The 22,471-nt window shown below is 42.9% G+C and overlaps 1 protein-coding gene across 1 annotated transcript in view; it reads left to right on the plus strand.

The window, feature by feature from the left end:
- The window catches only part of mertka (c-mer proto-oncogene tyrosine kinase a), a 35,159-nt gene extending 13,397 nt beyond the window's left edge, over window positions 1–21,762 (plus strand). The window contains exons 5-19 of the mRNA XM_080741134.1: window positions 1,984–2,070; window positions 2,179–2,294; window positions 2,976–3,168; window positions 5,720–5,880; window positions 9,265–9,400; window positions 12,238–12,388; window positions 13,907–13,998; window positions 14,103–14,198; window positions 14,950–15,030; window positions 15,149–15,241; window positions 15,535–15,656; window positions 16,287–16,396; window positions 16,700–16,859; window positions 17,673–17,809; window positions 19,103–21,762. Of these exons, the coding sequence (XP_080597260.1) occupies window positions 1,984–2,070; window positions 2,179–2,294; window positions 2,976–3,168; window positions 5,720–5,880; window positions 9,265–9,400; window positions 12,238–12,388; window positions 13,907–13,998; window positions 14,103–14,198; window positions 14,950–15,030; window positions 15,149–15,241; window positions 15,535–15,656; window positions 16,287–16,396; window positions 16,700–16,859; window positions 17,673–17,809; window positions 19,103–19,625 (2,258 nt within the window). The 3' untranslated portion in view covers window positions 19,626–21,762. The remainder of the gene's footprint in view (window positions 1–1,983; window positions 2,071–2,178; window positions 2,295–2,975; window positions 3,169–5,719; window positions 5,881–9,264; window positions 9,401–12,237; window positions 12,389–13,906; window positions 13,999–14,102; window positions 14,199–14,949; window positions 15,031–15,148; window positions 15,242–15,534; window positions 15,657–16,286; window positions 16,397–16,699; window positions 16,860–17,672; window positions 17,810–19,102) is intronic.
- Window positions 21,763–22,471: the final 709 nt, after the last annotated feature.

Consider the following 22,471-nt stretch of genomic DNA (forward strand, 5'->3'; position numbering starts at 1 on the left):
TTTTGTTCAAGCAGCTGTTATGCAAGATCAGGGAACGCTGAGCAAACCCCCCCATAGGGATATAATAGTAGTACAATAGCAATACATTGACATATTAGCTTGAATCCCTATGCCAGACTCTGATCAAAAGGTGGAGGCTGGGGTGGAGGTAGCTCTTGACCAGATAGGGTGGAGGAGGCAGCTAAGCAGCAGCGGATCCAAGCTTCGGATCCAAGACAAGCAGAGCTATAGCGAATGCAAGCATTTAAACCCTTACTGAGCAAGAGCTCTGATTGGATTGTTATAGTGTGGTGTAATGATCAGCAGATCTGTGAATGTGGAATCGTAAAGGATCTGACTGACGGCTGATTACAGCGGAGGTGGGAGAGACTCACTATTTCCTCCTACATAAACTAACGCTATGCTTCATTTTTGGTGGAATTTGGCACTTAAGCGCTATCATCTCTCTCCATCACTTCAGTACCTAGCCAGACATAATAGGATTGACTGGCTTTGTAACCACTTAATTGCCCTTTAGCCTATGTATGTACAATAAATAGTGGAATCTATAAGCTCACAACGCATTACGATGTGACTTGTTGTCAACTTATAGATCAGCAATTGTTTGTTGAAAGTGGCTCCCAGCCAATCAGGCAAATTAGAAGGTGAGACACATTCCATGTATTCCACCATTCTTGATCTGCTGCACTAGATCAAGATCAAGATTTACTAGAAGACATCATTGCATAACAGAATATGAATTGTGATGTTTCTTACCCTTTGGCCCACAACCGCACCAATGTCAAAAGAATATTGTATGTGACTTTGTGACTTCGAATGACTAATATCCAGTCTGGCCAAGGTTGTGAAATCAGTATTTACTGTATTTTTCATGCCAACGCTTACTTTAATGATATGTCAGTGTTTGACCCAGTGTACGTGCTTCCTGACACTACAACTGCAGTGTTTGAGGAATGTAAACAAAACATCCCAAGCTACTTCCAGTCATAACACACGGGCTGTTGTTTTGCTATTTGCATAGAGGAAAGGTTCCCGAGATCAACACTAGGAAAAAAAGAAGAAGAGCACAGAAGAGACATTATTTAGCTGCCATCTCTGTCCTTTTTCTAACTGGACAGCCTTGGATACTGAGGGGCTGTCAGTGTGTGGCTAGTAACAGAAAAAGCAACTGGTTTGTTGTCAGAGTATAAATGGAGAGGCTGGATTGTATGTTGATGCATCAACTTCTGTCTCAACGTTTGAGCAGGGGTCATCAATGTGTCTGTAGTCTGCACACGGTCAAATACGTCCGTGGCAAGACTTGGCCTTGTCTGTGGCACATTTTTAACTTTTAGTTTTTTTACATAACATTATTTTGATCATAAGACCCAATTACTGTCAGTCTCCATGTTTTCCGCAGAACATGTATTATTGATTTACTATAACACTATGGCACATTTGGAGTCCACTAAGACAGTGATTCTCTAACTATGTATTTTCAAGGACCCCCATAACTCTGAGAGTGCATTCTATTTGTGCTCTCTCAGAGTTAAGCTATATAGCCTTAAATGACCTTTACAGGTCTGTACTTGTAAAGGCCATTTAAGGCTAGGCTATAGCTCTTGGCATGTGTTCTGGGAATATTATTATCCACTCAAAAAGAAAGAAAAAGAAAATAAATGAGGAAAGGTGACATGGAGGTGACGTCAAAGAGGATGCTGCTTCCTCATTGGCTAAATGTTACTCCATAAACTACAGGCAACAACAATAAGAAAGCGAAAATGGCTGATCTGTAATCTCAATGCATTGCGGCAAGCTGGCAGATGTGCTATTTTCACTGTTCGTTGTATGATGAAGTGTATAGTATTATAGGTTTTGTATCTGACACTTTTACTTTGTGAGGGAAGAGAGTGCAACACTGACAGATTTGTCAAATGTCTTCATCGAATATCTCCTACAAAAGATATAAAAGGTTTTAACTAACTCATCATGTTCCATCTACAGGTGTGGATAAATACACGCATTTCAGCTGTGAAGCAAAAAACCACAAGGGCGTTGCTACATCCCAAGAAGCAAGAATTAACATCAGAGGTAAGATAGATGGGGTGACCTTTTGCGACTCTCAGGCAAATTTCTGAATATTTTCAAGTGCATAATAATAACAGTATATCTGTTTTCTTTTTTATGTTTGTACTATAGTGCTCCCTGGTCCCGTCTCTGAAGTTACCGTTGTGGACAGGCAGCCCAACAAACTCATCTTGAGCTGGACCCCTGGACATGATGGATACTCTCCACTCTCCAAGTGTCACATTAGGGTAAGCTCTCTCTCCACTGGCTGACCAATATCATATTGTGAGATTAGATATTGTCTAGGATTTTGGATATCATAGTGTTGTTTAACCTTGTTTTAACCTCTTTCAACTTGGCGTCCCTATTTTGGGCATATTATTATAGGTAGAAACTGTCAGAAATGATCTTCCATTTTCACTATTCGTCATATGACGAATAGTGAAGTGTACTGTAGGGCTTAAGTGGTTTCATGGACGGATTAACATGCCCTGGGCACAAACTCTCCACGGCAAGCTCCAGAGACCTGTGCATGGGTGTTAATGTGTCATTGTGTGGTTAATGGTTGCATTCAACTTTATTGTCACATCACATGATTAAGATGCAAGAGAGGGGGTGAAATAAATGAGGTAAAGAAGGTGGAGGACTTTAAGCACTTACTGTAGGGCCAACATTCCAGAGCAATGGTGAGTGATGAAAATATCTCACGGCATTAAATTAGTTAAAATGTAAGAAACGTTTTTCGTTTTGTTTAATCTTTTGAAATAGATATATTTATTTACCCATAAAAATTGGTTTGTGACCCACAAATGGGTCACGACCCGGTGTTTGGGAAAGAGGTAGAGGTATTTTTTGAAAGATGTGATAGTTGATCATCCGGCCATTTTATTGACTGAACCATCGTGTTTTGTCCTTTTGTCTATCCTAAGGTTAAAGAGGTCAGCCGGAGGAAAGGCGAGGTGACAAACACCAGGTTTGTGAACGTCACCTCGATTCCCCCCTTCCAGAGCGAGGTTCCTGGGCTGCAGGCCATGACCTGGTACAACATGAGCGTGTCCTGCAGCAACGAGGTGGGAGCCTCCCCCGTCACACTCTGGATCCAGAGCAACACCACAGAGGGAGGTAGGCATCGTACACTAGTAGGAACCATGTTCTAGTTCAGTGGTTTTCATATCAAGGCCCATTATTTATTCGGCATTTGAGCCACGGCCCACCATTTGAAGAGATGTAGCCGCTCAGACCCAAAACTTAGATTATTTTGTTATCGTTGGATAGGATTTTGTTCACAATTCTATGTGATGTTGATGTGGTGCCATTCTTCTATATTCTGACTTCTTGTAAATTGATGCAGGTGTTTTAACAATAATTTAACTAAAATTAAAGTGTAAAATGAAATTAAACCTAAATGAACCACTGTTCTAGTTGCACAGTTGGCAGACAATTTCTTTATGATGCACCAAACAGGCAACAACAGGCAATAAAGTAACATAACTGGTGCCAAAATCCTGTCAAACCTCTCTTGGCAAAGACGTAAGCTATAGCTACTGTAGGCTATATGCTCTCTCTCTCATCATGACACATTCCAAGGTAGGCCTCTGCAGCGAATCCACATGAACCCTGGCATCCCTATTCCTATCAAACTACTTCATAATTTCCCCAATCTTTTAAAGATGTTGCGATATGACACAGTGTGAGCTTATTAGATGAGCTATTTTTGGCAAAGAGCTTTGGTGTAGAGGGGAAAAGGAGCAGAGCAAGTACAGAGTGAAATGTCAAGTTTATTAAGTATTGACGGTTCAAGTGGTTATATATCTCAGTGATGCTACTAGCCCTGCATCCTGAGTCCCTGACCCATATTTTTAATAAAGGACTCATTAAACTAAGCATCCCTGCATCTCCAGGATGCAACACTATCCTTCCTGCTACCAATCATTTCACTGCACCAGCTTAGCTGTCCTCTATTAACTACATACAAGTAGCTATATTGCCACTATTTGTTTAAATTAAAGTCCATTTTGATGTTTTCGCCGTTGATACATAAAGCGTGTGTCATCACGGGACCCATAAAATAATTCTGGGACCCATTTGAATGGCCACCTGTGGGTCCCGGGAACCCATTACATTGAAAACCTAGCAACATCACTTGTAATCTGAAAACACAAATTGACATGAATCTTTGGATTCATGTCAATTTGAGTTTTCAGTGCTGTCAAACGATGAAACTATATGGAATCTAGGATAAGGTTGTGGGGGTCCCTGCGTCATCTCTCTCAACTAAGGGGTCCTTGGCCTGAAAATGTTGAAGACCCCTGGTATAAAATATCCAGTGAGCCATAGTGGGCTATTAGACGTCCGTCTAAAACCGGGGTGTAACTGGTCTAAAAGTGAAAGTCTAGACGGTATAGATATATGGATACTTAAAAAGCAGCTAATGAACGTCTAAGCCTAGTCTATCCATCTAAGAAAACGTTCACTTTTAGACGAGTTATAACCCGGTTTAAGCCTAGCTGTTTAGACGTATTTTAGACATCTAATAGACAAAAATGCTCAGTGGGTAGGTCTTATGAGGTTGAAAATATGGCCTGAGCTACCTGCATTGGACACCACGGGAGTTCTCTTCCTAGATGTGTCACATCCACTACTATATCTGTTGGCTTTTCCTGAGGGGACACATAGGAAACAGCAGCGAGTTTCACCAAGAAAAAATGCAGCACTTTACTGGGAGGAGCTGCTTCCTGCTTCCTTCCTGAAGCAGCCATGGGGACATTTCAGTTGATAGATTTGATATTTGCCTGTGCCAGAAACTCTCTAGTGCTTCAACATAGCACAACCCATTCTGTAAAACGCTGATCCGAAATGACGGAGGCTCTGCTCAATTGAGAGTTTCCACATTCCTTGCATTTTTGCCGTTATTGTTGTTGGACCTAGCTCTTTATTTGAAGTCCCTTTATGTTGTAATCCACTGATTCTCAACGGTCTGGCCTGGGGGAACCACCAACAGGGGTTCTAAATGGACCCTCACAGGTCTGTAACTCTGAGAGTGTATCATTTGTACACTCTCGGGTCTTGTACGGTCTCTGTGTAAAACTAACACTGAGGATTTTGCAGTGTAAAATGGGGATAAATGCGTTTATCAAATTGATTGATTGAATGAATGAATACTTTATTAGCAGTTTGCACAAAAAAAGCACATGAAAGTACATTTCAATACAAGGTCTGCTAAGAGGACTTTAAAACCAAGAAATTACTTATTGTTTCCATTGGGGTCCTTTGCACTCAAGTCATCGAAAAATGGGGGTCCGTGACATAACGCATTATCAAACTGGGGGGTCTTTGAAATTAAAAAGATTTTGTATCACTGAATTAAATGATACTAGAGCCCAATTACACTATAAAATCCTGTTAATTGATTGATATTATTTGGTGACATTCCGACATACAGTCAATGCATAACTGAGGATGAAAACACAAGAAAGCCTGATTGTGGTTTAATGCTTATTTAACTCAGACCCCTGTAAGGGCCCATTTGGACCACTGGTGGTCCCCGGACCGGACGTTGGGAAGCGGTGTTGTAACCACTCACTATCAGGGAATCTCTCAGTGGAAAGTTGTGAGTTCAGGCTGTGACCTTTCTGACATTTGCTCATCCTCCCCTTGCTGTGTCCCCATGCAGTGCCGTCGGTGTATCCGCGCAACGTCACCATCCAGCTGAATGAGTCAATGCTGGTGATCAAGTGGAAGCCTCCTCCCGCCGATAAGATCAACGGGATCCTGCGTGGTTACGATGTCGTCGTGAGACATGGCAGCGATTGGGACCGCGCAGAGGTGGAAAAGGTACTATTTTTTTTAAAAGTAAAAAGTATGACACGCCCAAAATAGGGACGCCAGGTTGAAAGTGGTTAAAAGGAATAGACAAAAATCCTAGACGATATCTAATCACACATCATGATATCGATATAATATGGATATACTGCCATTGGATGAATCAGCAGTGGTGGAAAAAGTACTCAAATTTTTTACTTAAGTAAAAGTGTCAATACTGGAATACTGCAATGTAGAAATACTCTTTTACAAGTAAAAGTCTGGAATTAAACATTTACTTGATTAAAAGTACAAAGGTATTGGTATCAAAATGTACTTAACTCATACCTCGCGATCCCCGTAGAGCCCGTAGATTTCCCGCTGTACCGCGCTGCCATGCCTGTAGAGCCCGCAAAGTTTAATTAGCTTTAATCATTATGAAAGGATTAAAAGTATTAGCGCAGATTTTCGCTGATTCTGGCTCTTTAGGCCCGCCCCCCTAACTGTATCCGGTCATTTCCGGTCTGGACCGGATCCAGCTTTCCGTATCCAGTCTGAGCCTGGGCCATAGTCCCGCCTCCATTGGTTTACTGTGTAACAGAAGTGGAAGCTACTGGGCGATGGAACGTTCGTTTTTCAATCGGATTTTTGCGTTTGGAAACTTTGATCCAGTCTCTACACGCCTGGATTATGATCCCCGCACATATCGTGCGTTTTGTGCGCGAACGTGTCCACGTGTTACCATAGCGCACAGTTGGCTTTTTTCAATGCTTTTTCATGTAAACACTGGCTGATAAGCAGAGATACAGCGTGGCAACGGATATGTCTTTTTCAATGGGGTTTTTTGTATTCGAAAGCTTGTCACCGAGTCTACGCGTCTACTAGATGAGTCGCGCACAGATTGTGCACGATGCGTGCGCGTGCCCACGTTGAAAGGTAAGGACAATTTGGCAGCTGCTTACTACAGCTATGTTTAAAATGGCAGAGAAAAAGTTAAAGTACCAAAAGTAGAAAGTACTCATCATGCATAATGTCCTGTTAATTTAGCGAATGTCTATCCGTCCGTCTGACCGTCTGCATGCTGATATCACTGATACTAAACAGTTCACTGCCATGGTAACCGTCTGTCTGCATGCTACTCAAACGTCATACTGTCTCTGACAGCATAGTACTGACATCACAGACTGGCCTGGACACGGAACACCATGTATGGGCATAAAGATCTGCCCAACGGGCACTCCAACATGGAACACCATACTTAGATACTATGCACATGTGCACACCCCCCGGGCACAGGACTAGTGTATAATAATATTTTGAAAATAGCAGATCTATAAGCTCACAATGCGTCACATCGTTGGTGTCACCTGCTTTTTTCTGTACCGAGTTTTCATGTGCCATGTGTGTTGACTAATCTGTTGATGACTCAGTAGATCAAATGGAAGTAGAGATGAGAAGTTGTTGTTAGGTGTACTGCTCCCTGAGGTGTTTGGTAATGCACTCACAGTTGTGTGACTACACTCCAGTGCTCTCTCTAGTACAATAGTGTGTTTCCTGGTCTTCCTGTCTGTGTAGTAGTTGACAGGAAACTGAAAAAATGGAATTGTGTTGAGTTTTTTCTATGTTGATCCAGCAGCATGTGGGCTTGAGTCATCACGGAGAATATGAATACAAAGGGATTATGTACTGTTGGGCCCCCAATATCCATGTGGGCTGTCCCGGTCGAGTGGTGATGTCACTATAGACAAAGGCTTTTGTTATTACGCCAGTGGTGACTGGAAACGCGGCGTAAAGGACAGTTGTTTCTCCCTCAGGGTCAGCTGTTCCTGCAGTAATAGATCAGTGTTTAATAAGAGATTAATATGACGATGACTCTCTTCTTGATGTCACCTGTTTTCACCAGTTGCTCCTTAACCTGGTTCGAGGTATGGACACAGCTGTTGAAACGTTGTCACTGCAGTATTCAAGCATTTGTTTGGTCTAACGTGAATAAGTTAACGTTTCCCTCTCAAGCACGGAGGTTTCACAGACCGCAGACACCGTGCATGCCATTAATCATGCGGGATGATCATTGTTCCGACCTAGTCACGCTGTCAGCAAGTTGGCGGAGGAGAGGAACCCCAGATGATGCCATGTGCTGTTGTGAAACACTGGGTTCTGTCTGTCACATGTCTTCTGTCTTCTCACCATCTCAGCACTACAAAGCTTATACAACAAGTCCGTCTGCTTCCCCTTTCTCTCAGGGAGTTTGTTCTCTCTCTTTTAGTCAGTGTTAGATTGACGTTTATTGAAAGCGAAAGATGACCGTCCTCTTCCTTATGATTGGGAATTTTGGAACGATTTTTCTTTCGTTTTTTAATTATCTGAAAAGGAGAGGTGAAACGGAGTTGTGAAGCAAGAGTCATAGTAGGAATGTGGCAGGCAATGTGGAATGTTTTGTTTCGTACACTTCCAGGCATATCACCTGTCTCCTTTTATTTACTCTGTCTGCGAGTGTTAATTTAACTCGGAATGTAAAGAAACAAACCCAATATGGGTGTGCAAAGACCCTATTTTCTCTTGATTGATTGAATACTTTATTAGCAGTTTGCAGGGGGAAAAAGCACAGGAAAGTACAGTTCAATACAAGGTCTGCTAAGAGGATTCAAACCCCAGAAAGCCTATGACTTGTTTCCATTGGAGTCCTTTGTACCTAAAGGAAATATGAGGGGAAACGGCTTAAAACAAAGGTCATGAAGTTCATGAACCAGAGTTGAACCCAATGACATTTCGTATGAATGATTTGCCCCTAAACCTTGATTCATACTTGTTGCGCAGAAATAGCAGATCTACAATGTCACAGCAAGCTTATAGAACTCCATATTTGGGGCCCAGGCCGCTGGCTTAGCATTGTTGGCACCTAGGCTACGATAGCCTGACAGCGCGTTGCGGGTTCAAGTCCCGTTCACGACGACCTTTGTCTCTCCCCGTCTCTCTGTTTCCTGTCCAACTTCACTTAAAAAACGATCAATAAAAGTCTCTATCTTCGGCATGCAAAACCCATGCAACTGATTATAAATCAATCCTGAGTGCCCACAACACTCCTAAATAAAATGTGTGTTCATGAATGTAAATCAGTAAATTAGGGTTCTAGGTTATGGTTCTTCTGCTTTGCCATGCCAGTCAAGCTGACCGTATAACCTAAATTCCCTCAGTCAGGTTTGACTTTGTCTCTTCAAAGACAATGATTAACATTGCCATGTGCAGCTTGTATAGTCTGTGTGGGGGCAAGTTTAACTGGTGTCTAATGTCTGTGTGTGTGTGTGTGTGTGTGTGTGTGTGTGTGTGTGTGTGTGTGTGTGTGTGTGTGTGTGTGTGTGTGTGTGTGTGTGTGTGTGTGTGTGTGTGTGTGTGTGTGTGTGTGTGTGTGTGTCTCAGTTTCACAGTTACACCAACATGGCCATTGTACCTCTGAAGGAGTTCAACACCACCTACTTTGTGGAGGTGGCAGCCTGCACCGGGGCAGGCAGTGGGATGGTCAGCCCAGTGGTCCGCTTCTTTGTTCCAGAGAGCAGTAAGAAGCTCCTCATTTCATCTGATGAAAACGGCATTGTTGATTTCGTCGACTAAGGCCTTGTTTAGTCGACAACGGTCTCTAGGGAAAATGTCAAAGTTTTGTTACATTCTGCATTAACTGTTCTGCTGCTGTTGACGATCCTCACCGTCATTCAAATCGGTGACTACATGACGCCGTTGACAGCGCTCACCGTCAATCTTACTGTATTTACAGTAAATGTATTAATACTTACATAATGTCGCCCCGGTCACGGCCGCATCGGTAATGTCCGTGATTTGTTTAAAACGCACGTTGGGCGTGCACGCGAAGTGAAGCTCCTCCATGTTAAGTCAATGGAGAGTTCCATAAAGATACTTCATTTAATCCAAAAGAGCCATTTTGAGCCATTTTGCACCAGATCTGATGTAAACAATACACACGGCAGGGCGCAGCCATCTTTCTCTTCTCGGCTCACACTGTCATGAGACTAGATGACGTAATCGTTGCCGTCAAGTGATAATCCAAAAAAACAAAAACAACCCCCTTCCAGCCCTTCAAAATAATAGCGGCGGCCGACGGAGGAAACGGCGCGGCACCAAGGCAACAAGCAACCTTCAGATTAAGAGGCACGAGTTGTGTTAACATGGAAATGCATGTGATTGAATATGCTGTAATGTGCATGCCATGTCGCTAGGTGGCAGTGACGCACTGCAGGATAGATGAGTGACGGATGTCCTGTAGGCGAGGAATCTGTAGGATATGGGGCTGAATAAATTAGAATCCGCGGCTTGTGATTGGCTGAACGGAGGTCGGGAGCGCACCACTGTGTTCACTTGGACCAAGCGGAGGTGGCGAAATCTGGGTAATGAAAATTTACTATTCTTTACCCTAGTAGATGTAACTCGGAGTCGGCTCATGCGACCTTCGCAACGCTTGACATGGCGACTCGGTCGCTACCGCTCGCTCGGTGGTGTCTCACGTGGCTCAAGGTCGCCTGAGACGGCGCACCTCCGTCGTGGTCATCGTAAACAAGCGCTCCTTCCAGTGTCTCCTACGGATTCCAAAATAGCGTCCTGTACTATTATTTTTTCTGTAGTCGATGCCTTGTAAGGGAGCACTTGTTTTCAGAGGAGACGACGGAGGCGTGCCGGCCCAAGCGGACTTGAGCCACGTGAGACACCGCCGCACAAGCTAAAGCGAGCGAGTCACTGTGTTGAGCGTTGCGATGTCTGCTTGACCGAATGTTCTTCCCCCCGACTTTCAGCACCTCTGCGTGGTCCAAGTGAACATATCGGAGCGCTCCCTACCTCCGGTTCAGCCAATCTAAAGCCGCGACCGTGGGTGTTGCGCTCTGAAAATAGCAGATCTACAAGCTCACAATGCGCACTCTATTTCCTAAAACATTTCAGATGACTAAAATGTGACTAAAACTAAACGGAATTTTATTCCAAATCAAAATTTGCTGTCAAAATCAACTCTTGGAAACGGTTAACTTCATGAACTCAGTCAAAGGTCAGACAGGGCGTTAGTCATTACTCTCCTACGACTAGATAAACTATTGGTGCGTGCAGTTTAACTACAGGCTGCTGCTGTCACAGTTGGAAAATGCATATGAAGACAACTAATGAACTTGTCACTCATTAAGAACTAGAGAGTTGTTATTCATTATGAGAGCTTTGCAACACAGTGCCAAATTGATAGTGTTATTTGCTGAACTTCATTTAATATCCTGCGTCAGTCAAATAAACACTGAGTCATTCTCATAATAATAATAATAACAACAACCACCACCACCACGACAACATTATTCATATTATTATCCTCTTTTCATTCACACTGGTCTGCTGTGTTCTGGAAGCAGTATACTTTGCGTAGAATACATGCTCTGTATTAAATGCTAAATAGTGAATTTCATATAGCGCCTTTATCCAAAGTGCTTTAAAATGTGCATTACATTCACACACAATCGGTGGACGAAACGATGCAAGGCACTAGCTAACCTGCTCATGGGGAGCAGTTAGTTAGAGGGTGCAGCGTCTTGCTCAAGGACTCTTCAACCTTAACCCAGGGATTGGAACCAGGAACCTTCCTCTCTACCTCCTGAGCCACTGCCACTCCATGGAAATGAGCTAACAATGCAAGAGATGCAAGTCCCGCCACCCGTACAGCAAGGTGGTACAAGATCTGCTCAGGTCCACCCCTGAGGATCTGTCTACAGAGCCATAGTTGGCGGCAGCCAGGAAGCGGGAGTGGGAGTCAGCGGGGCCAACACACATCCACGGTTACATCCAGGACCCGGGCATCAAAGGAGAGGAACTGCCACACCGGCAATGGATTCTGCTGAACCGCCTGATAACTGGGATCGGACGCTTAAAAGTATACATGCAGAAGTGGGGCTTGGCGGACGGAGCAGCATGTCAGTGAGGGGAGCACATAATCACTGCCTGGCCCTGTCCCCTGTATTGACTACCCTCGGAGGCCAAGGGCGTGACTTTACGCTACTGAGATGGACATCTGATGATGACACACAAAAGAAGAAGAAGAAGCTAACAACGCACTGCCACAATATACAGTAGTACATTCCTGCTCCAAAATGTGTTTCCCTTTAACTCCTTACTGCCGTACAAGACAGCGGGCGACACCAAAATATACATAGGCCTACATCTCAAGACGTTTTGGGGCGGCCATAGCTGAGCCAGAGTCCCTGGTTGTCCCGGGTACGATTCTAGGCCAGCCAGCAACGTGTGTCCCTGAGCAAGATTCTTTCTTAACCCCTAAATTCCTCTGAAATGCATGACTCTTAATTGTGGATTCTTGTATCACCGCTTATCATTATTTCTCTTGCCTCCTCCCAGGTTGGACGGCCTCCCCGTCCCCCAGTCCAGACAGCAGAGGGTCAGACTCCGCCTACATTGCCCTGGGAGTGGTGTGTGGCGTCTGTCTGCTGCTGCTGGTGCTCTGGGTGGCTGTGTGCATCCACAACGGCACCACAGACCAGTGGTTTGGGTAAGTTGACATAACCTCCCCCCTCCCCCCAAGTCCAAACAATCCGTCCTCCAAGTCATAAACCCTCTGCTCCAAAGTTGATTTGGCTTGTCTGTGTCAGTGGTTCTCAAATGGGGTCAAGGGAACCCGCAGGGCGTTTGAGGGGGTTCCAGGGGATCTGCAGCTAAATTGTTGATTTTATTTGATGAATTCATGACAGTACAGAATTATCTGGACAGCACAAAAAGTCGGGAGACTTAATTCCATTGCAATCCAAAACAACAAATCATATGTTAACTAACTAATATCATGTTATTCTAAAATCGCTATACTCAACATTCAATAAAAACAAAATGAGAACTGTTACAGAAATTTAAAACACCCAATACCAACCATACCAACAAGGTCATTTTAGGCCAACCCTGACTCTTCTCGCTTGCTCATCAGTAAAGTTTTCACCAAACCTTTAAATACATTGGCAATACTGGGCAAATGTAATTTCATTTGGGATTTTAGGTGGAAACTTTATCATCTAAACAGGGATTTACATCAAAATCACTGTTCAGGAGATAACGTTTCAACCTAAAAAGTGAGTTGCTTATCGTATGCATGGGCCTTTAGTATGATTATTCAGATGACAGTGTAAGCTTCACTGTTATCACTGTTTTCTTTGAGGGACCCTGGCTCGAAATGTTGACATGAAACTGTTTGAGAAGTACTACTACGCTGTGCATTTGCCGCAGCCCACTGTGTGTGTGTGTGTGTGTGTGTGTGTGTGTGTGTGTGTGTGTGTGTGTGTGTGTGTGTGTGTGTGTGTGTGTGTGTGTGGTTGTGAAAGCCACTCATCTTAATCAGCAGCCTGTGTGATGTTATAGGACATTGTGTGATTGCTGACACCAGCACTGTTCACTCCTCTTTCTTCACTTCACGCAAGGACACTTCCACCACTTGTATAACTTAGGCCACAGACCCCATTTCCTTTCACCTCTGGAGACTGGGACCCCAAACTGTACTGTAAAATCCTAAACTGTTAACTTGGAGAATGTACAAAATAATGTACATTTGTACTAGTCTAGTGGGTTACAGACCTTTTACTGGCCATTTGAACCCTGGTTGTCCTTTGACCCGAGAAACAGTGAACCAAATGCTTCCTAGCTCTTTTAGAAAATATGTTTTCCACCCTGCCTTGCACCTGACACCATGCTTTACAGCTGGAGAAGCTCTGCTTTAGACGGCCAAAACAGGCCCTCTCGCAGCTGCCGCCGTTCTGGAAATCATTATCAAGTCTGTGACTCATTCTTGCCCCTAAAGGATACCGATAAGTAGTGTGTCATGAGTTACGATTCAAAACAATAAAAATCTTTTCTATCCCCACAGACTCTATATAAATCACCAACTCACTCCCAACTGACACTTGATATTCAAATGAAATGGCTTTAAACTGCACGAAAAACGTGTCTGTTGTTGATGTTTGGGTTGAATCACAGAGGTTTGTCTGTGGCGTTGCCTTCATCCATTTGACTTTGTTGCCCCCCGCAGGGGGATCTTTGCAAGTGGAGACAAGTCACCTATCCAGATAGTACAGTACAGACCCCAGAGGTCCTACAACCGATCAGCCATAGAAGTCACACGTAGGTTCTAAACTGCTGCTGTTCTACACACCTTTAATATTAATTACTATATCCTTAAAGATGTGTTTTGTAATAAACTGTAACAAGTGTCTCCTAATGTGTAGTGGGGAACCTTGGTATAAGTGAAGAGCTGCGGGCCAAACTTCAGGACTTCATGATCACCAGGAACCTGCTTTCCATCGGGAAGGTTCTTGGAGAGGGTAAGAGAGACAATATATCGTCACTGTTGGGCAGAAACCTTATTTTTTTGTACATTAATGCCCTACTTTGTCATATAATGTTGCACACAAGTTGCAAAAATAACCGACCTACCAGCTCACAACAGGTCATATTACAAATAAAATATTCAACCAAGCTTCAGCAGAAAATCTGCCACTGAGCCCAGACAAACCAAAACGACAATCATATTAGCCACATGTGGTTTATCTTTAGCACCGAACACATACGTAACAGCATCAAATTTAAGCAACAGCAGTAAAATCAAGCAATGACATAGTCCTAATGCTACAATAATATAAATACTTAAAGTATCTACCAGTTGCATTCCTGTCCCCTGGCTTGACAAGTTCCAGTCTCCTCAGCTCCAATCTTTGATTTTGTTTTCTTATTTTTCTTACTTTTTCACACTGTACAAACGTTTTCTGACTTTTTGTGTCTCTCCTTCTAATCATTGATTGACACCAGCTGCTGCTAAATTAGGTTCTCAGTCTTAAAAATAAAAGTTTTAGGCTTTGACAACACAGCCTGTAATTAAATAATAACTACACTGGATCCATTGGAACACAGGTTCTTTTTATTCATGTTCTTTCTTTGAGTTTCTGAAAAGTAACAGGTATGGATTGAACACACATGCAACGATGGAAGCCATGATATGAATATAAGTTGTACATATAAATATTAGCATTAGAGAATTATATCATCTTGTTTAATACAGTTTCTCTTTTTGGACAGGTGAATTTGGCTCAGTGGTGGAGGGACAGCTGAGGCAGTCAGATGGAACATCAGAAAAGGTTGCTGTGAAGACAATGAAAAGTGAGCTTTTCTCTTCTCTTCGTTAGACGCATTCCTGGTGATGATGCAACATGAACAACACTATGTATGAAATGAAATATAAAACACATGTGTTAAACCTGGCTGGCACTCCTTTCAGTGGACAGCTTGTCCCAAAGGGAGATAGAGGAGTTTCTGAACGAGGCTGCCTGCATGAAAGATTTCAACCATCCCAACGTCATCAGTCTATTAGGTAAGTACAATACGTTTCCGTGATATTTTCTTTCTGGTTAATAGAACTGTTTAAAATAGCTCTAGATTCTGTTGCTTTTGCTTGTTTAATAACATAGTATGTCTTCCTGTCTCTCCAGCTCTTGAGAAAACAAAAAATAACAGATATTCAGGATAGCAATTGTATTGAATCAGGCTACAGAACTCATACAGTCGAATGTATGTCGAATATTTTCACAATATTTTCGTGTTATGGCGTGTATATATATCCTCATAGCGTGTATGTGTGTGTGTGTGGTAACTTGTTATTGTTAGGTGTGTGCTTGGAGGTAGGCTCGGCGGGACACTCACCCAAACCAATGGTCATCCTTCCTTTCATGAGATATGGGGACCTGCACAGCTTCCTGCTACGCTCACGCCTGGGCGACAGCCCTCTGGTAAGAAGCATGCTGCCTGCAGACCTTCAACCATTATTCACTGGTTACTGTGTCCATGAAGACCACTCATTTACAATGACATACCTCTATAACAGATAAAGCAACTGCAGTTAAAGCTGCCGTTGATTGTAATGGATTGTAATAGAAAAGATCATTCTGTGTAAGTAATTTAATTCATGAATGGTAAACGGTCCATTTATATAGTGCCTATATCAAACGTGCTAACCAATGCAAGGTACCACCACCTGTGAGTGTTCCCATATGTGTATATGGGAACAATTAGACTAGAGGATTAGTGTCTTGCTCAAGGACACATTGACAATAACAAAGGGGGAGCAGGCAATCGAACCGGGAATCTTCCAATTTCCGAACGTCACACACACCCTGCCCCCATGTAAGCTTTCTGTCAGAGACTTAACAAGGCATCCTTGGCCTCTCACTGAAGGTTTATACCTTGAAGAAGGCCGCTGAGTGAAAGCTTGTATGAATTAAATGACGCTGGTCTGAGTGTGTGGATGCTTTTTTCTCAGCTAACTAGTGTTTTTAGGTAAGCCTCAGACCGAGGAAGCAGTTTGTATTTTTCCTTTGATAAATGTGATTGTAGCAAATGATATGATTTTGTCTTCACAGTTCCTGCCCACTCAGACACTGCTCAAGTTCATGATTGACATTGGCCTGGGTATGGAGTATCTGAGCAGCCGGAACTTCCTGCACCGTGACCTGGCTGCTCGCAACTGCATGTAGGTTTACACTTACAACTGCATGTAGGTTTACACCTTTTCTGTGTGGAGTAAATTGTGTAAGTGTCATACTCTCTCTAAAAAAGCATTTTGGAGGTGAGGTACTCCATTAAAGTAGCCACTTGAGGGAGTGTGGTGCCTCTTGACTATTTTGATTTAATCTGCACATCTCCTCTACTTGTTTAGATTACCGTTTTTCCCTTCATGCATATGTGTATATTGTCATGTGAGTCATGTTCCTGATCGAGAGACTATCCAAACTGTTGAACATAATGAAAAGACAGTTTTGTGTTTTCATGACAGGCTGCGTGACGACATGACGGTCTGCGTGGCAGACTTCGGTCTCTCTAAGAAGATCTACAGTGGGGATTATTACAGGCAGGGCAGGATAGCCAAGATGCCCGTGAAGTGGATCGCAGTGGAGAGCCTGGCCGACAGGGTGTTTACTATAAAGAGTGACGTGGTGAGCCTCATCCTCTACTACCGTCTCCATTCAGGTCCAAATGTGCTTAGTGCAGTGTGTGACTGTGTCAAACACTGGTTCCTTTCCAGTAATACAGTCACCATTTCAGTCAGAATGTGCTGATTATACAGCAATGTGAATGTGTCACATTGTGTCAGACAGAAGGTAACAACACTGCTTCCATTCCAGTAATAGTCAGCACTGTGAATGTACTTGGTACAGTATACAGTCATATGTCAGAAAGTTTCCTACTTGACTTCCACATTCAACGTTCATAGGAATGCTACTGTAACTGAAAGTGCTTTGTGCTGAAGAATTGTGAAGTAGACCATCCCACACCACAATGGAAACAAAGTGTTTGGCTTTCTTCCGATTAATCCTAATTGTTGCCTCTATTCTATTCTATTCTATTCTATTCTATTCTATTCTATTCTATTCTATTCACACATTCAAATTCAAACGTGTGTGACATCATTTATTATTGAGTCATTTGTTTGAGTCAGTTGTTTAATTGAAAAGTAAACAAATGCAAAGCATCCTACTATAAATGCACTTCAAAATATGCCAAGGAAGGACCCACGGTCCTCTGTGTATTAAAAATGTGTCAAAATCATTTGAAAATAGCTAATCTACAAGCATCACGCCGCAATGTGACGCGCTGTGAACTTGTAGATCAGTTATTTTCAAATGGACAAAGTATAAAATGGGTCTAGTTAAGCAAAGGTACCTCAAAATTGGTACAGTACTCGAGTAAACATACTTTAAAGTTACTGTCCACCACTGGATGATAAACATGTGTGTGTTGATGTGCAGTGGGCATTTGGCGTCACCATGTGGGAGATCGCTACGCGAGGCATGACTCCCTACCCTGGCATCCAGAACCACGAGATCTATGACTACCTGCTGGAGGGACAAAGGCTGAAGAAGCCTGCAGACTGTCTGGATGAGCTGTGAGTGCTTCTCAACCAAACCTGGACCAATGTCCATCAAATGATTGTGGGGTCATGGCTTGCAGAGTACATCTTGATGATGCCATCAAGTTGTACTCTGCAAGCCATGACCCCACAATCAATCCTCCAGCTCTAGGCAACACAGAAGGGGGGCCCTTTTTCTAATTTCACACAACTCCTCTAAGATATATTAATGACACAATGTTGAAAATGGGTGGTTTTCTCCTTTAAGTTTTGTTTGTTTAGACCAAGGATCACAATGGAATTGACTTTATTGTTGTTGTTTTTTAACCCTAGACGTGTTATTTTCTGGGAAAGCATGCACATGTATGTACATTTCTTTTTAACCAATAGATGTAATTAAATCAAATCATACACTTCTACACACTAAATTCCATAGTGTTCATGTAACTTGGTGATTCTCAACCAATGAGCATTGATTAGGCCACATTTCATACCATTTTTAACTGTGGGACCTCAACCCATGTGTCAAATGTGGTTGTGATTTAACTCGTTTTGTTTCATTTTTACTTTCTTGGGGTTACAGTACAGTGTCCACTCATGGTTTTACTGTGTAGGCCTGACGTTTGATTTGGGTTTCATCATTTTGAAAGTTAATCCCCATTAGATCATATGACACCTCAGAGAGGAAATGAAAGTAACCTAGCACATTGTTTATCGACACTCGCAAAGAAAGTTGTGCAATGTATTGAAGTTAACAGATGATGATATCATTGCCGATCTAAAGTCCAAAACCGTTCCTTTTTCACTTATTTATTTTAAAATCATTTTAAAATAAATAGTTTCTTTGATTTGAGCATGGAAATGTGTTCTTTGACCCTAACCCTTGACTGTACTATTTTGTGTGTGTGCGTGTGTGTGTCAAGGTTCGAGTAGGGATGGGACGATATTCGTTATTATCGCTTATCGTGATTAAAAACACTTGACACAATAATCGTATCATGGAAATTTAATTTATTGTGAAATTGTCCTCCGTCATGCACTGGGATCAATTCACCTTTTATTTGCTGAGCTGCATATACGTCCGGGGTGCCATTTAAACCCTCTATAATTGGTAAAACGGACCTGGAAATAATGTACTTGATACAATCTTTTTTTTACTCTCTACCAAATCTCTTTTTGTGAGCTTGTAGATCAGCTATTTTTGGCAAATGTCCCGCCCCAGGATAATGAATGTTGGGGATATTTTGATTATCGCCATAATATCGTAAATCACAATTTGTTTGGTCACAACAATCGTGACATGAAATGTTCATATCGTCCCATCCCTAGGTACGAGATCATGTACAGCTGCTGGCGGGCGGACCCTCTGGACCGGCCCTTCTTCCCGGAGCTGCGAGAGCGGCTGGAGAAGCTCACAGAGAAGCTCCCGGAGTCGTCCAGCAAGGAGGACATCGTCTACATCAACACCAGCTTCCCCGAGGACGACCCCGACGGAGAGGCGGCATCGTCGTCGTCTCACACAACAACAGCCGACAACATCAACCCCCAACCCGGCCCCCTCTTCAGCTCCTCCCCTTCCTCCTGCTGCGCCAACAACCACAACCACCGCGGAGCGCGATGGGCGGGGAACCACAACGCCACGGTCACGGCGGACGTCCACGGCAGCCTGGAGGACGAGGAGGACGGAGAAGACGACCGCTACGTGGTGGTGATCTCGTCCTCCGAGGCGGCGGCAGCGGACACGCCCTTTTTGCCCAGGAACGGAAACGCAGCCGCCGCCGACCACAACAACTCCTCGCGCGACACAGACCGTCTGCTCCGAGGACTGTTACCCAGGGAATCGAACCTATGATGGAAAAAAGGGGGATTGGTTTCCTTGGTGGTTCATCAGTGTGAGACCTTGGACTGTATGTCCCCGAAACTTTTCAGCAAGTGGAGAAAAAAAGAACTCGTTCTCCAACGGATCCAATGCAGTTATTTTAGTCACAAGCTCTTCTTTTCATTGATGCAATATTTATGAAACCCACGGACACACTTAAAGGGATAGTTCACCCCCATAATGACCCCCTATGGATTACTCACCCCATGGAGACTTGAATTCATGGATACGTTTTAGTTTTAGTCACATTCCTAAGACAATAATTTGATGGCCGACAGCAGTTCCCTATGTAGACACAAAGAGTGTCTTTTGTGTCTCCATAGGAAAACACTGCTGGTCATCAGCTTATTGGCCCAGGAATGCAAAAACAAACACAAAAGAAATATCCATGAATTCAAGTCTTCATGGGGTGAGTAATTGATAGGAAAAAGTCATTTTATTTCTTTAAACACTTTAAACAATTTCACTTTCATATGTAGCGAAAATAGCACCAAGCCCTGCTATTTCCACTACTTTTAGCATGACACTGTCTCACAACTAAGCACAGATTAATTTATGAAAAACAAAAAACATAGAGACATGGGAATCCAAGGTTTCTGTTCGACGGCGACGATGTGGTTCATTATAGACATTACGCCTCGTTGCGCTCACAGCACCTTAATGTCTTTTTTTATTACTGTACAGTGACCAGTTGTCTGCTTCACAATGTCACTATGCATCAGTTAGGGTTCATGTGTGTGTAAATATTAGAAATATTTACATATGTTCCAATAAGCTTTTAATACATTGAACTGTGAAACCTTTTACTGAATTGAATATTTTGTATTAATGTAAATATTTAAAATGTACATTTATGAGGTGTTGTCAAAAGTTGCACATGATTTACTGTATATTGACTATATTTCAAAAGAGCGAGTGAGGTGGGTATTCCTTCCCAATATTCATAACTTACTGTACAGTCAACAGTGTTAAAGGACGACCTCACCACTTTTTAACCTATCTTCACTACTAATTGACAGGCCAGCTCCTGGTGTTGTTTAAGCATGTCATTGATAGACTCTCACACCACTGCTTCTACAGATTCCTCCTTTCACACATACATCGCTGCATTTCTCCCCTACATTCCTAGCTGCTTTCCCTGAACGTATTGTACTTGCACGATGTACAATTAAACAAAACAATAATTTAATGCTATGACGCGAATTACATCATAGTACGTCCATTATAAACCTTCCGGCCGAAACACAGACTTACAAATAGTTCCACGGTGCAGTGTACTTATGAGTGTAGTAGGCCTACTGTGTCCCCTGGTGGCAGGGACAGTGTAGTGCAGACATTATGATCTTTCCCAGTACGGGACAGTAGATTATCTTTCCAAATTCCCAGTACTTTTCCACTGTCTCCAACACAACCAAAACAGCAGCACCTGATTTAAAACCTAAACCCTTATGTTGAACAAATATAGAGCAGTCCTGCCTGAGCGCCCGGAGGGCGCGAAGTCCTAGGAATGGAGCGGCCGCGCTAGCGGCCGCGAATTTCTAGTCTTCATAATTGGTCCTCATAAAATAGCAAAAAAATAAATCTACTCTGTATTAGGAGGGCTTAAGGCAGTTCAGAAACCCGTACCAGTGACATTGTTAGGCAATAAACGTAAATACGTTTGAAAAAACAAGATTAATTTAGATTTAACAATGGCTTCCATTATAGCATGGTAACTTTTCAGGAATAGAAAGCCTGCGGTTTCTATTAGCTTGGATTCCCCATCGTTGATGTCACTGGTAGATGGGGTCTGAACTGCCCTCAGCCCTCCTATGAGACACAGACTGCAGTAGAATTTCGTTTGGCTATTTTATCATGAACATTAGTGAGGAACAATTATATGAAGATAAGATTGAAAAGTGGTGATGTTGTCCTAAGGGTTTTTTTTTGCACTTGAGGAAGGAATGTTCATATTTCTCCTGCCATGGTGTAACAAATACCAGGTTTAATTGAACAAGTAGCTACCATGTGATCTCATGTGGCAGGTCTATGACGTTATTGAGGAAGATCTTACTCTTTACAACCGTCACCGAAATATTGATGTTGTTAATAAACTCAGTGCAGAGGTGAACAGTGTACAGATTTTTTTCCATTTGTATGTGGGTTAGCCTGCTCCAGAGAAGAGATAGTGTGTGTTGAGCTTAATGTAGAGCCCTTTACCTGTAGGTGCTCTAACTTGAGTGGCAACGAGGGTTTACAAAGTGTGACGCGTGTTCATAAAAATCCAAAATGTCCAGAGCAGTCATATAAAGTTGGATATGCCAATCCTTTTATTGCACATAAAGCCAAAAATATACAGAAACTCTTTTCCACAAAAAGTGCAAACGCCCATTGTTGGGTATAAATCAGTAACCATGGCAACCAACTGATTGACTGATTGACAGGTGCAACCATAGCAACCACATGAGACTGATATGACGTCATTTCTGGTAAGGCCAGACCATCAAACAGATAATTAACGGATGTCTGTCTGTCTGAGTGTCTGTCTGTCTGTCTGTCCGAGCGTTTCTTCTCGGTGGCTGGAGCAATTCATCCGAATCACTGTCTGAGTGTCTGGCCCTGTTACAGCGCCACCAGGAGGCGGGTTTGAGTAAAACACATTTTTGGACAAAACTCCTACAGATTTTGTCCAAAAATCATGCAGATCGGTACACAGTATCCTTATTGCCATTAAACGAAACGGGGTATTTCTTACATTGATGCTCCTACATATCATCATGCAAGCACCAGTTAAAGTTACTTTCCATCCCTCATTACCCACACACTGCACATCATTTCGG

The sequence above is a fragment of the Nannobrachium achirus genome (assembly GCF_963921795.1).
Source record: "Nannobrachium achirus genome assembly, chromosome: 13".
Lineage (NCBI taxonomy): Eukaryota > Metazoa > Chordata > Actinopteri > Myctophiformes > Myctophidae > Nannobrachium > Nannobrachium achirus.